Genomic DNA, 13,311 nt, shown 5'->3' with positions numbered 1-13,311 from the left:
CATGAGAATTTGTACTATTATATAAGTATACATATGTACTTATGCTTATTAAAAGTAACTTACAGCATGAGATGCGGTCAATCGTTCTAAAGACCAACCCTTTTTCTTGTGCCATATGTCTCGGCTACAGAAAATCTTTATGAAATTTAAACTTGATTAAAAGTAATTATGTAAGTAGATCTTGATGATCGAATGGCTTAAAATGGTTCTCCGTTCTTATTTTATTAGTGGTTCTTATTTAAACCTCTCCCTATATATATATATATATATATATATATATATATATATAGGGTTAGGTTCAATGAAAAAGGCCTAAATGTAAGAAAGAAGAGGGAAGTAATCTCATCCGTTGATCTTATCTAATCTAACGGACATGATTTGTTCACGCCATGTTCAACGGATTTTTTCGTTGAACATTAGTAAACATATACAATATTTTTGGGGGTTCTGGGTTTCGACCCCCCATATGTTCAACGAAAAAATCCGTTGAACATGGCGTTAACAAATCATGTCCGTTAGATTAGATAAGATCAACGGATGAGATTACTTCTCTCTTCTTTCTTACATTTAGGCCTTCTTCATTGAACCTTGGCCTATATATATATATATATATATATATATATATAAATTTTAATTTTCACATCTACTAGAAACGACATCATTTAGTTTAAATTCATGCAGATATTTTGTTGCTAACATGATCATCCAATTCTTAAAAAGTAGGTCCGGAGAACAAAAATATCAGGTATTTATTTTCTCTATATCAAAAGTATATGTATTTGAAGAAAGGGTTAATTGTCAATAAATTCAAAACGTTTTATCGAAATTGAGGAGTGAACTTATTTTTTTTTCTTTGGAATTCATAACTTCTTTGCTTTTTAGGTTCGGTCATCGATTTTTTTTAAATTAATCTTACGTGGCCATCGAAAATGACACTATGTGATAATTATCTCCATTTTATCTTAATTAAGGTTCTGAAGATATACTAGTATCTTTAATTCCCCACCTCATGCAATGGCAGTTTCAATCGCCTAATTTCCACCTTGGGTCTCCATCGTCACCTTTCCCAAATCCACCGTCGTCGGCACCCCAGCAAAACGCAGGGCAATCTTCTCCAAATTCCCCAGCAGCGCCAGCGCCGGAGGAAATGATGAAATTAGGAGAGAGTGATTACGTTAAAATTGTAATTTTGAAATAATTCGTGATTTTATTTGTTAAAATTTTTAAATAAAACATTATGTTAAACACTTAAACGGTGCACTCGATAGTTTATATATCCACATATACAGGAGTATTATATTTCGTTATCACAAAATTGTGAACAATATTAACTATTCTAAAAAAAACAAAGCGACAATTATACCGAAGTGAACATTCGTCCCCACCTCACAAATATAAATCATAATATCTCAGGAAATATAAATTAGAAAAATGAATAACTCGAGTGAAGATATGAATTTATTTGAAATATAGAAAATCCAAGTCTCCAATGCACAGTAACAGTAGGCCCTGAGACAAAAAGAAGAAGATTAACAGCTGCTGACTATATAATCCAAATGCAAAACTCGAAACTGCTTTGCTTCTGATCATCATCGATAACATTCACCCAATTCTGCCCTCTCAATTTGTGCTGAATGCATAACCAGGTTGCAGTGTCCCTCAAATCCAATTATGCCCTCTTTTCTTCCTACCCAAACTCCCTCCAAAACCCTAAATCTTATCCATCGCCACCCAAGCGCCGTTTCCATTACTATTCGGTGTTGAAATGTAGAGGAATCGAGATCCCGCCGGTCACCAAGCAGCGTTTCGCTTCTCTCAGCATCGGCGGCGGCTCCGTGGACGATGAGAGGATTAAATCCGTTGGAGTTAAGGAAATCGACGTCGCAACGCTTGGGAATTTGTGTGTTGATATAGTGCTCAGTGTTCCCAAGTTGCCGCCGAAACCCTTAGATGAACGCAAAGCCTATATGGATGAGTTGTCCAAGTCGCCTCCTGATAAGGTTTTCTTGTTACTGTTATATTATTAATCTCTGTACTTTTTTAACACTTTCGCTACCTACTAATTGTTTCTAGTTGGAGATGTTTTTGGCGAATGCACCCTTGACGCTTGTAAATTTTTATTTCTGTTTCGAGTTATTGACTACCGTGGTCTTTCATTGGAGCAATGAAAGATAATTGTTGGCGTGAGATTTTGCTTCAAATTCAAGCTATAATTTGATCAAAATATTAATGCAGAGATGAGGAAGAAAATATAGGAGTAGCAAGTGTAAATTTATTAACTGGAGGAAAATATAGGAGTAGCAAGTGTAAATTTATTAACTGGAGGTTCTTGAAGTCTCTCTAAATATATAAACTTACATTAGCCGTTCTCAATCAGTAGAAAATATAATGGCTATGCTGCTATGCATGTGTCAAATAAGCAGCAATGAGTTTGTATTTCTTTCAGAGAAATCAAGTCATCCATGGTTTTAGGATACTGAGTACAAGGCTAGTGTATGGGAAGGGCTGCTTGTGAATGCAGGAACACCAGAACTGGACTGGGAAAGAATAGAACAAGCAACTCTATCAAGGTCTTCTTTCACTGGCTGATTGTTAGCGTTGCAATTTCTTATATTAGCTATAATATGGGCTTTCCCTAGACTCTAGTTTCCATTCCAGGAAAAGCACATGCATCATACATTGTGTAGTTTCCTCTGTATTAATAGTTTGGGTGTTTAAAGGTTGCTTTGTTCTGACTAGTGTTTTGGCAGTGATTTGATGTATAACTATATTGATTCTTACTTTAAACATCCCCAACCTCTCCCATACCTACCTAAAAGTATGAAAAAAGGGAGGGAAGATAAGACACACACCAAATGTTTAAAGTACAAATTGAATCACTGAAAATAGTACGCATGTTCTATTGAGCTAAGTTGGGGCTTATTTGGTGTTATTCTGTCATTTTGAGGAAAATATCTTTGGTGAATGTAATTTGGTTGCGGGGTTAAAGAGCATGTGCAAATGTGGGTGGTTTTAGACACCTCATCAGGAAATAATGATGTAATGTATTTTTATTAATCATTTTCACTTTTTCAGCTATAGGGATGTGGCAATGGTGTTAGCTATAACGGTTAGTGGGAGTATGGTATGATGTTTGATCTTTAATTTTGTGGGATGTAAAGGCATTTTTATCAAAACTTTGGTTGCCAAATACATTTTCCAATCCAGGAAAGGGAAAAGAGCTTAGAAAACAGAACTAAATAGTGCCTCAGGTTTGCAATTTTACCAATGAGTTGTGACCACCAATATCAGGATACACTATGAGTAAAGCAGGCTGCCTATCAATTCTGACTTAATGATCTCGTTTAGAGTTTTGATCTTAGGTGAAATAAAAATATATCTGTTTAGTAGTTGGTACGGTTAAGGATTTTCCTCTGGTGAATTCTTGATAGTTTTAATAAGATGTTGGTTTAAATCTTGTCAATTTAGATTTTTGACAACCAAATCTTCACTGTTTTGCACCTCAACTTTATGGTGTTGAATGTTCAGTCAAGTCCCTTAGATCATCTGGTCTAACTGTCTAAGTCTATATGCCAAGTGTGATTTTTGTCTATAGATAATGATATTTTATTTTTATTGGTAGAAATACTGGGAAGCTGGTGGCAATTGCAATATGGCCATAGCAGCAGCTAGATTAGGACTTAACGTCGTTACAATTGGACATGTTGGGGATGAAATCTATGGTCGTTTCCTCTTTGATGTACTCCATGATGAAGGAATTGGTATGGTTGAAATGAACGAACAGAAAAGTGTTGCGAATCTGAAAGATTACGAAACCCTTCTGTGCTGGGTTTTAGTGGACCCCATGCAAAGGCATGGTTTTTGCAGGTATTACAAACAGCTTAAGCACTAACTGACTCCCCTTTATGAGGGTTTTATTTGAAAATGCTGTATGATGAAAATTTGCTCCAAATGCTTGTCCATCCAGCCGTGCAGATTTCAGTGAGGAACCTGCATTTAGTTGGATGAGCACTCTTTCTATAGAGGCAAAGATGGCTATAAGAAGGTCAAAGATCGTTTTTTGCAATGGTTATGGATTTGATGAACTTTCGCCTCGTCTACTTGTGTCTGCTCTAGATTATGCTGTTGAAGTGGGTACATCAGTCTTTTTTGACCCTGGGCCACGAGGGAAATCTCTGAAAACTGGAACGCTCGAAGAACAAAAAGCCCTTGAAAAGTACTTGAGGATGAGTGATGTTCTTCTATTAACTTCTGAAGAGGTGTGAATCTCAATTTATCATAAATACTATGACTTGCTTTATCATATTCGATTCTGAAGTTGGTAACTCCCCTGTCTTAGAACTTGCAAAGGACTCAATCGCCATTTACAAAGTATAAAGGAGAGCCCCTGAACACATTCACTAAAGTGCTGTGTAATGAGGATGCTACCCTATCATTTAACTTAATACTCTCAAGTATATTTTCTTTCTTCATTGCACTCGTTTGTCACCCTTCCTGTCTTCAAGTAATAATTTCATGCAGCAGCTGCTTAAAATGTGGTGCATCAAGCACCGGAGTAGTTAGCAATACATGGTGGGTCAGTAACATGGATTCTTCTCTATCACCCAATTATAGACAATCTAAGTCCTAATTAGTGTGCACCAAAAGTGCAACTAGCGGCTGTCTATAAATATTACTGTCCCTCATGGATTTTCTTTGCATCTGAATTTTGTGCTTTCTCAAGCATAAAATCTGTGTCTTTTAAACTTTTTTTGAGCTTTGAAAACTCTCTTATTTACCTTGTTACTTAGTATTTTTTTTCTATTTTCTCGTGGCTTGTTTATCAAGGGAACCTATTCCCAGTATTGCAATTCTGTTTTTAGGCTTGTATTTTCACAAGCAACTACAACTGGCATTGATTTGTATCAGGCTGAATCATTGACTGGCATTGAGGACCCTATATTAGCAGGTCAAGAGTTGCTCAAGGAAGGAAGTCGGACTAAGTGGGTGATTATTAAAATGGGTCCAAGAGGTTCTATATTGATCACCCCTTCAAGTATCTCCTGCGCCCCTGCATTTAAGGTGAGGGTGAGAGTGTGGACTGTCAAGCTAATTTACAAAAGTAGTTCAATTCTTTAGTACTTGTACAGTTGGAATATTTTTAGTTATTGTATAGTCTTGACGAATTTCAAATTGTAATACCCTGCATTATATCCCACTTTCTTTGCTTTAATAAATAGGTTGATGTCATGGACACTGTTGGATGTGGAGACAGTTTCGTGGCTGCCATTGCATTTGGTTTTATACACAAAATGCCTCTGGTCTATACATTGACCATTGCAAATGCTGTAGGTGCTGCAACTGCTATGGGTTGTGGTGCTGGTAGAAATGTCGCTGCACTGAATCAGGTCATGGAACTTGTCAAAGGATCAAACCTCAACGAAGACAACCAGTTCTGGGAGGACTTGCTTAAGGTGCATTCGGATGCCGAGAAGATCACACTGCTCACAAAAGTTGGTGTAAATGGAAATAGTAGTCCCGTTCAACCTGCCTCCTTGCAGAAGGTAGTCTCTGAACTGATACCCAAGCTTGAACGCGCAGAGAGAAAGCAGGTCGGAACATGTTGATATGCAGGATGGATTTCTCATTTGAAACAAGGTGTTGTGTGGAAATCACAAGGCCTCGGTGTTACACTCTGGACAACCAGCTCAACTGAAAACACTGGGGATTCAGGGAATTTTTGCATCAAAATAGAGTTAGATTTTTATAACTGTGTCTCATTTTTAACTGTGCATTTCGATTAGACCCATCTTAGTACAGCTTGCTTCCATATCAAATTTCTGAAATTAATGGCTAGGGTGTAATATGGTGATTGCATGAATTTTATATTACCAATTTAAATGGAATGACTTATTTATTTCAAATATAACCATGTATCCTTTTATTCAAGTTTTCAAATGGTGAAATTTAATACTCCCTCCGAATAATTTTATTTAGGTTAGGAATTGTTGAAATTTAATACTTCCCATAGTTATTAATCGCGCATCGCGCACGATCGCGCAAACCTGTCCTAGGGTGATCGCGCATCGCGCAGAAATAGATAAAAACATAATATATATCATAATCATAGTAAAACCATGCATAATATGTCTAGTTAATAAAAAATAAAGTCATAAGAGGAGACAAGAGGAGAGGAAGAACTATGAGAGGAAGAAGGTTGATGAACCGTGAGAGAGAGAGGTAGACTACCGTGAGAGAAATAAAAGAAATCTTCTGCATTGGAAATTCTAAAGACTAAGTAATTAAGTATATAAAATAAAACTTAAAACCCTAATTAAATATTACTTATTGCCTTATTGGAGAGTCTCTTCATGAAGTTGGAGTGTTGGAGGCGTTAGTATAGTCTCTTCATGCCTCTTTGACGATCAAAATTCAGCACCCTAATAAGTAATAACCCTAATTAAGAGAAGCCCATGCAATATTAGTCAAGCCCATGCATGCAATTGAGAGATTTCACGGCATCAGTTCAATCGCGCGCGCTACCGGCGCGATGCGCGAATAGCGCGCACTATCATGAAGCAGCCATGTTATAGCGGCGCGGCGCGATGGAGGTGCGCGACGCACCACGACGCGCGATCGCGCGTGCTACCAGCGCTATTAATAACTATGATACTTCCTCCGTCCCATTATTTAAGACACACTTTCCTTTTTGGGTTGTCCCATTAAACAAGACGCATTCCTATTTTGGGCTAAAATTAACATGAATTAATTAAGGTTTTATACAAACCTAAATCCTAACTCTTTTCTCTCACCTACCAATAATTTCTCTCTCCAGTAGTTTTTTTCTCTCTTCACATCCACCCATCGTTTCTCTCTCTCTGTTACAGCAGCCATGGCTTCCGGCCCCTCTCCATCTCCCTCGCTCATCTCACCCTCCTGCCTCTCTCCCTCTCTTTCTCACGCACCAGTCAACAACACTCATCGACGGTCGTTTATCTCTCTTTCTCCGGTGAATCAAAGTGACGGCAGGAAGGCCGCCGCCCCTGCAATGCCTTTTAGGTTTCAAATTTGCAGATTTACTTCTATTTCATGCCTATGAAGACCTTGATTTTGGGGATTATTTCTGATTTGGGGGTATGAATTTGGGGATCTCAGATCGGAGGGAGCAGGGGCGAAGGGAAAGGGGATGACGGGGACAGCGGTACGTGACGGTTCACCGGATCAAAGGCTAGCTTTTCTGTTCCTTTCAATGTTTCTTTGATTTTTCTTTAACGGGTGACGGGGAGAGCGATTTCAAGGTTTGCTTTTCTGGGTTCTTTAAAAATGACGGGTGGTGGTGGTGGTGGTCGGCAGTGGTTTGTATTGGAACACTAGAACCCTGCTGCCACCTTCTTGGAAAGAAACAATAACTTAAAAAAAATTACAAACAGAAAAATCGAAAAAAAATAATGAGAATAATTAAATTAACTAAAAATTTTGAATTTCTAAATTTTTTAAATTAAAAAAATAATTTGAAATGTAAAATAAAAGTAAATAAATTCAATAAATAAAAGTTAATCAACTACACTAATGATGTGGGCCACAATACTTTATCACATAAACTACCTTTCATTAATCTCCGTGCCCAAATGAAATGTGTCTTCATTATTGGGACAGAGGGAGTATAAATTTAGTGTGAGAAGGAAGCTATTTGTATTCAAACACATCTTTTTTATTATTATTATTATTATTATTTAGGCTTTTTCATGGTGAACTTCAATAAAGTATCAATGTGAAAATGATGATTTATTTCAAAATTTCTACGACCAAATTAAATTGAAAAATCTATCTAATTCAAATACATCTAATTATAAGTATTATTTTATTTATTTTGTAAGAACAAATTTTAATTGAAGAACCTATTTACTACAAATACATCTAAGGTTTTTTTTTTTTAAGTTGAAGTTAAGTATCCTTTTATTTAGATTTTTAAATGGTAGAGCAATAACTATTTTATTTAGGACCTAAATTGTAAAGTTTAATATAAATTCAATATTTGAATCTAATTATTTGAAACACATCTCAAAAATATTCTTTAATTTTTGTTTTTAACTTGGAAGTATAATTTAATTCAGTAAGTATGTAACTCATCATGTAATACTTACACTTGTATACATATTACTCCATCTTATTCATTGTATAACCCTTTCTAAGATTTTGCATACATATTTATAAAAGAAAAAAATTATACTCAAATTAGCCTTAATTAATACTCTCCACGAAAGAATTTTCTATTTTTCCTTTTGGAGACGTCCATAAAAGAACTCCATACCTATTTTTGGACTATATCCCACCACTTATATAGAATATACTCCCTCCATCCACAAAGAGTGTGTGGTGGAGTGGAGGGCACTGGTTTTAATAAAAAAGTTAGAAGATGTGATGTTAGTGTTAAAGGGTAGTATTGGACCCACGAAATTGTAAAAGTAAAAGGTATGTATTTTGTAAATATTGAATGTGAATGAGGTTTAAAGTATAAAGGAGGATTCTAAAAAAGGAAAACACACAATCTTTATGGACGGACGAAAATAGTACTAATTACTTTTCACTTTTTTCACAACTCCCAATACTAATAACTCTTTCTGTCTCAATTCAATAGGTAATATTTCTTTATTTGTACGTCCCAATTTAATTGGCAACTTCCCAAAATGGAAAGTCAATACATAAAAAATATTCTCATATAACTCATTATTTACATCAAATATCATTGTACTTAACACATAATTATCTTTTCCTTATTTCTCAATTCTACTTTTTGGAAACATACATCCTCAACAAAAGTTATTTTCTCTCTCTCCTATTTTATTTTAAATTATTCATTTTTAACATCATTGTCCAAGCCTCGTGTCCTATTGAATTGGGACAGAGAGAGTACAACACATTTTCACCACTTCTAATACACTCAACAACATTTTCTCCACTCTCAACTTTTTTCTTAAAATTTGTGTCACTCCCTCCTAAAAAATTCTTTCGTAGACGAAGGGAGTAATAATTTATTCTTCACGAAATCACTATTATTTGATGAAAAACATTAAAAGACATAAATGTAGATAATTAGTATTAAAAGCACTAAACAAACTCTCATATTCAATTTTGCTCACCCGCCAAAAATAAAAAATAAAAAATAAAAACCCTCCAGCGGTTTTTTGCTCTCAATGTAAAAAAAAAAAAAAAACAGCAAAAAACATTTACTGTAACGCCATGAATTTGACTGCAACCGCTACGACTTTGCATGTATTATTCTTTATAGGGTGTGTTATCTTTGATTGTAAATTTATCATGGAAAATGAATGATAAATAAAATTTCATCCTTTAAATTCTTTTTTTCTTTTCCCACATTTCCTACTTGACCCTTACTCATTCCTCATTTACACTACAAAGGAAGGATAATATTATCACACTATTTTTGGAGGGATAATATTATCCCTCCTTTGTAGTGTAAATGAGGAATGAGTAAGAGTCAAGTAGGAAATATGGGAAAAGAAATGAAGGATTTAGAGGGTGAAGTTTTATTTATCCCTTTTTTTCCATGATAAATTTACAACCAAAGAGAACTCACCCATATTGTTCATTGTTTATTGTTGCGTTTGAAGAAAGATAATTTATTGCGAAATATTGTTTGATGTTGCATATTGTATGTTTTATATTGTTACGTTTGAGAAAAGATAATTTGTTGTGAATTATTGATTGAAGTTGTATGTGACATTTTTTATTGTTAGAAAAGAACCAATGGATGAGCACAACTTCAAACATGACCTAGTCTTCTCGAATGCAGAATTTTTGTTAGGTTACTACATATCTCGATGAGATAACGAGAAGATACATGTAAATGATTTTTTAATAGTTATTAAAATTTTAAATATAAATATAAATAAGGATAATTATTAAAATTTTAAATATAAATCATAAGAGACATATGAGTAGGCTAAAATAAAAACACATCTAAAACATAAAATATGAACCATTTTCAGCTCTTAGATCATCAAGATCTATAGTTGAGTCTTGAGTTCGAATCCCATGAGTAGCGAAAATTTTATTTTTTGTAATTCAGACATTTACACATACGTATTCTATATATAATTCATACATTTTAGCTTATTCGTATTTTATATTTTAAGAAGTGTTTATAGCATAGCCTTTCCCTAGAGGCATAATAGGCAAATATTTTTAGCTCAAGTGGCAAAGCTGAGGCACCCAAAGCCTCTCATTTGTGAGAGATTTTAGGTTCAATCTCGCCTGCGTGTGGGTAGTTTTCTCACTTTTGTGTGGGTAATTTTCTCACTCTTGTGAGGGTAGTGATCCTGCCTACGTGTGAGTAGTTTTCCACCTTTATGTGGTGTAGAGGTCCCGCCTGCGTGCAGGTTGCTTATTTGATTATATATTACTCCGTCTGTCCCATTGATCCTGTCCTATTTTCCTTTTTAGGTTGTCCCATTGTTCTTATCATATTTCTATATTTGGTAATGATTTTACACTAAAAATAATATGGCCCCACACATTTACACACTTTTACTACATTAATTATATTCTCCTTAATAACCGTGAGCAAAAGAAATAGAACAAGCCTAATGGAACAGATGAAGTACTATATTAAATACCTCTTGTATTTCTAAAAAAAAAAGACAAATACCATTTTATAATAAGTATAAATTATTTGTTGTATTAGTTTGCTATTGGGAATGCCTTTCACGCGTCCTGTTATAAGGAGACATTTTTTTCCTTGAAGTGTTCGGAGCAAGACTTTCTTAACTTTTGTTATCTCGTAATGGCTTCTTCTAATATTGAATATGATGAACCAGGGGGCTTAGCCCACTGGCCACCAGGTCCTCACTTAAGTGAAGTGACCCGGGTTCGATCCCTCTTGGGAGCGAATTGGAGATTGGAGATATAAGGTGGATTTGGTGAATGGAGAGATAAGGTGGTTCTTGGAGTGGATGAGGAACTAATTACTAACATCTAACATGACTTTGCCGGATTAAAAAAAATATATATTGAATATGATGAGCATGGTAAAATCGTCGATCCAGTTAAAAAGGGTTACGACCAATATTTGGGAGATGAGTTTGATTGTGTAGAACAATTTGAACTCATGCTAAAAGAGCGCCGCATATTTGATGGTATGTGTAACCATCTCCAATGAGATGATCAACCACAAATAATTTACGTTGCTTGCTTCAATTTTTATTTATTAATAGTAATGTTATTTTTTGAACTTTTTGTTATTTTCAAATAGGGACAAAAGATTTATATAGAAAATTATATTTGAATTGATGATCATTATCATATTATCCTAGATGATATTGCTCGAACGTACTCGCCCTTTTTTGCAGGCCTTATTTGTTATCCAAATCTTGGCTACGAGGATGATAATGGGAGTGCTAATTTATTAATTTTTGACTAAAAATTTATAAGTTTACTGTTTTATTTTTGCAAGAATTTTCATCAAGTTATTTTTTCTTTGTTTCATGTTCTGAACATTTTAATAGATTTAAAAATTACTTTTTAATATTATTAAAGTTTGTAGATGGAATATACATGGGACCTAAATATGTCGATGAGTCCGAAGGAAATTATTCATTATTGCATGTAGTTTTAATTGTGAGAAGATGATGGAATTCACTAATACATAATAACGAATAGTTATGGTGAGGATTTGGGCCACAAAGGTTGTGCTAAAATTGCATAAGTATTCTTTGAAAGATATGAAGGATTTGAGTTTTTTTTGCCACTATTTAGGCCGATTTGTAAAAATAAATCATTTTTTTTAACTTACAGAAATTGACCAATTATTTTAAATTTCATCATCTGTGAGGCACATTTGGGCCGAATCGGACTGTTTAGAGTCACATTAGGATCTAAATATGGGCTAAATATCAGGTTATTTAGAGCTACATTAGGATCCAAATATGGGCCAATCGAGTTATTTAGGACCACATTGTGGTCCAAATGTAACCTACAGACGCCAAATTGGGCTTGATACGTGTAATCATCTTCGATGGTATGCTCGACCACAAGTAATTAACGTTATTTGCTTCAATTTGTATTTGTTGCATTTGAGGAAAGACAATCGGTTGTGAATTATTGATTGATGTTCTATATATTTTTTTTTATATTGTTGCGTTTGAGGAAAAACAATCTATTGTAAATTATTGATTAAAATTGTGTATGTTATTTTTTATTGTTAGAAAATAAACAATGGACGATCACAATTTGAAACATGACCTGTTCTTCACTAATGGAGAATTTTGTTGGGTAACTACATATCTTTGAGTATATGCTACCGGTTCGAAATCAAGAAGATATTTGTGAGTGATTTTTAATAATTATTAAAATCTTAAATATAAATATAAATATAAATAAGGATAATTATTATAATTTTAAATGTAATCAAATGAATACAAAATAGGCAAATACCATTTTATAATAAGTATATATTATTTGTTTTATTAGTTTGTTGCTATGCGTTTGCTATTTTGGATGCCATTCACGCTTCCTGTTATAAGAAGACATCTTTTTCCTTGAAGTATTCAGAAACAAGACTTTCTTGACTTTTGTTATCTCGTAATGGCTTCTCCTAATATTGAATACGATGTGTATGGTGAAATCCTTGATCCGGATGGAAAGGATTACAAGCAATATTTGTGAGATGAGTTTGATTATGTAGAGCAATTTGGACTCGTGCTTGAAGAGCATTGCAGATTTGATGGTATGTGTAAGTGTAACTATCTTCAATGAGATGATCGGCCACATATATTTAATGTTATTTGCTTCAATTTTTATTTAATAATAGTAATATTATTTGTCGACCACATATATTTAACATTATTTGCTTCAATTTTTATTTAATAATAATAATAATAATAATAATAATAATAATAATAATAATAATAATAATAATAATATTCTTAATATTTTATTGTTTTCAAATAGGGCCAAGATTTGTATAGAAAATTACATTAACATTGATAATCGTTATCATATTGTCCTAGAGGATATTGCTGAAATATACTCGTCATTTGTTGCAGACCTTATTTTTTATCCAAATCTTGGCTACTAGGATGCTAATGTGAGTGTTATTTTAATTAATTCCTAAATAAAAATCTACAAGTTTATTTTTTTATTTTTGTAAGAATTTTCATCAAGTTATTTTTTCTTTTCTTTCATGTTCTGAACATTTTAATATATTTAAAAAATATTTTTAATATTATTAAAATTTGTAGGATGTAGTATACATGTGACTTGATTATGTCGATGAGTCGGAAGAAAATCATTCATTATTGCATGTAGTTTAAT

General features: G+C 33.8%; 1 protein-coding gene across 1 annotated transcript; it reads left to right on the top strand.

The window, feature by feature from the left end:
* Positions 1-1,311: 1,311 nt before the first annotated feature.
* On the top strand, positions 1,312-5,903 carry LOC131014157 (fructokinase-1). The gene is made up of 5 exons (XM_057942042.1): positions 1,312-2,000; positions 3,623-3,867; positions 3,968-4,259; positions 4,909-5,061; positions 5,220-5,903. Exons 1-5 carry the CDS (start codon positions 1,635-1,637, stop codon positions 5,604-5,606), a joined length of 1,443 nt encoding a protein of 480 aa, XP_057798025.1. The 5' UTR covers positions 1,312-1,634; the 3' UTR covers positions 5,607-5,903.
* The last annotated feature ends 7,408 nt before the right edge of the window (positions 5,904-13,311 follow it).

The sequence above is a fragment of the Salvia miltiorrhiza genome, chromosome 3, assembly GCF_028751815.1.
Source record: "Salvia miltiorrhiza cultivar Shanhuang (shh) chromosome 3, IMPLAD_Smil_shh, whole genome shotgun sequence".
In the NCBI taxonomy this organism is placed as follows: Eukaryota; Viridiplantae; Streptophyta; class Magnoliopsida; order Lamiales; family Lamiaceae; genus Salvia; species Salvia miltiorrhiza.
Note: the sequence above shows the minus strand (reverse complement) of the source record. Positions and strands in the feature narration are given on the sequence as shown.

What these genes read in the sequence shown, in the direction of transcription:
- LOC131014157 (XM_057942042.1), top strand. Translation starts at nt 1,635, where the DNA reads ATGCATAACCAGGTTGCAGTGTCCCTCAAATCCAATTATGCCCTCTTT. An exon ending in CCAAGTCGCCTCCTGATAAG is followed by an intron (nt 2,001 to 3,622) that starts GTTTTCTTGTTA and finishes TTTTATTGGTAG; the next exon opens with AAATACTGGGAAGCTGGTGG. An exon ending in TTCTATTAACTTCTGAAGAG is followed by an intron (nt 4,260 to 4,908) that starts GTGTGAATCTCA and finishes GATTTGTATCAG; the next exon opens with GCTGAATCATTGACTGGCAT.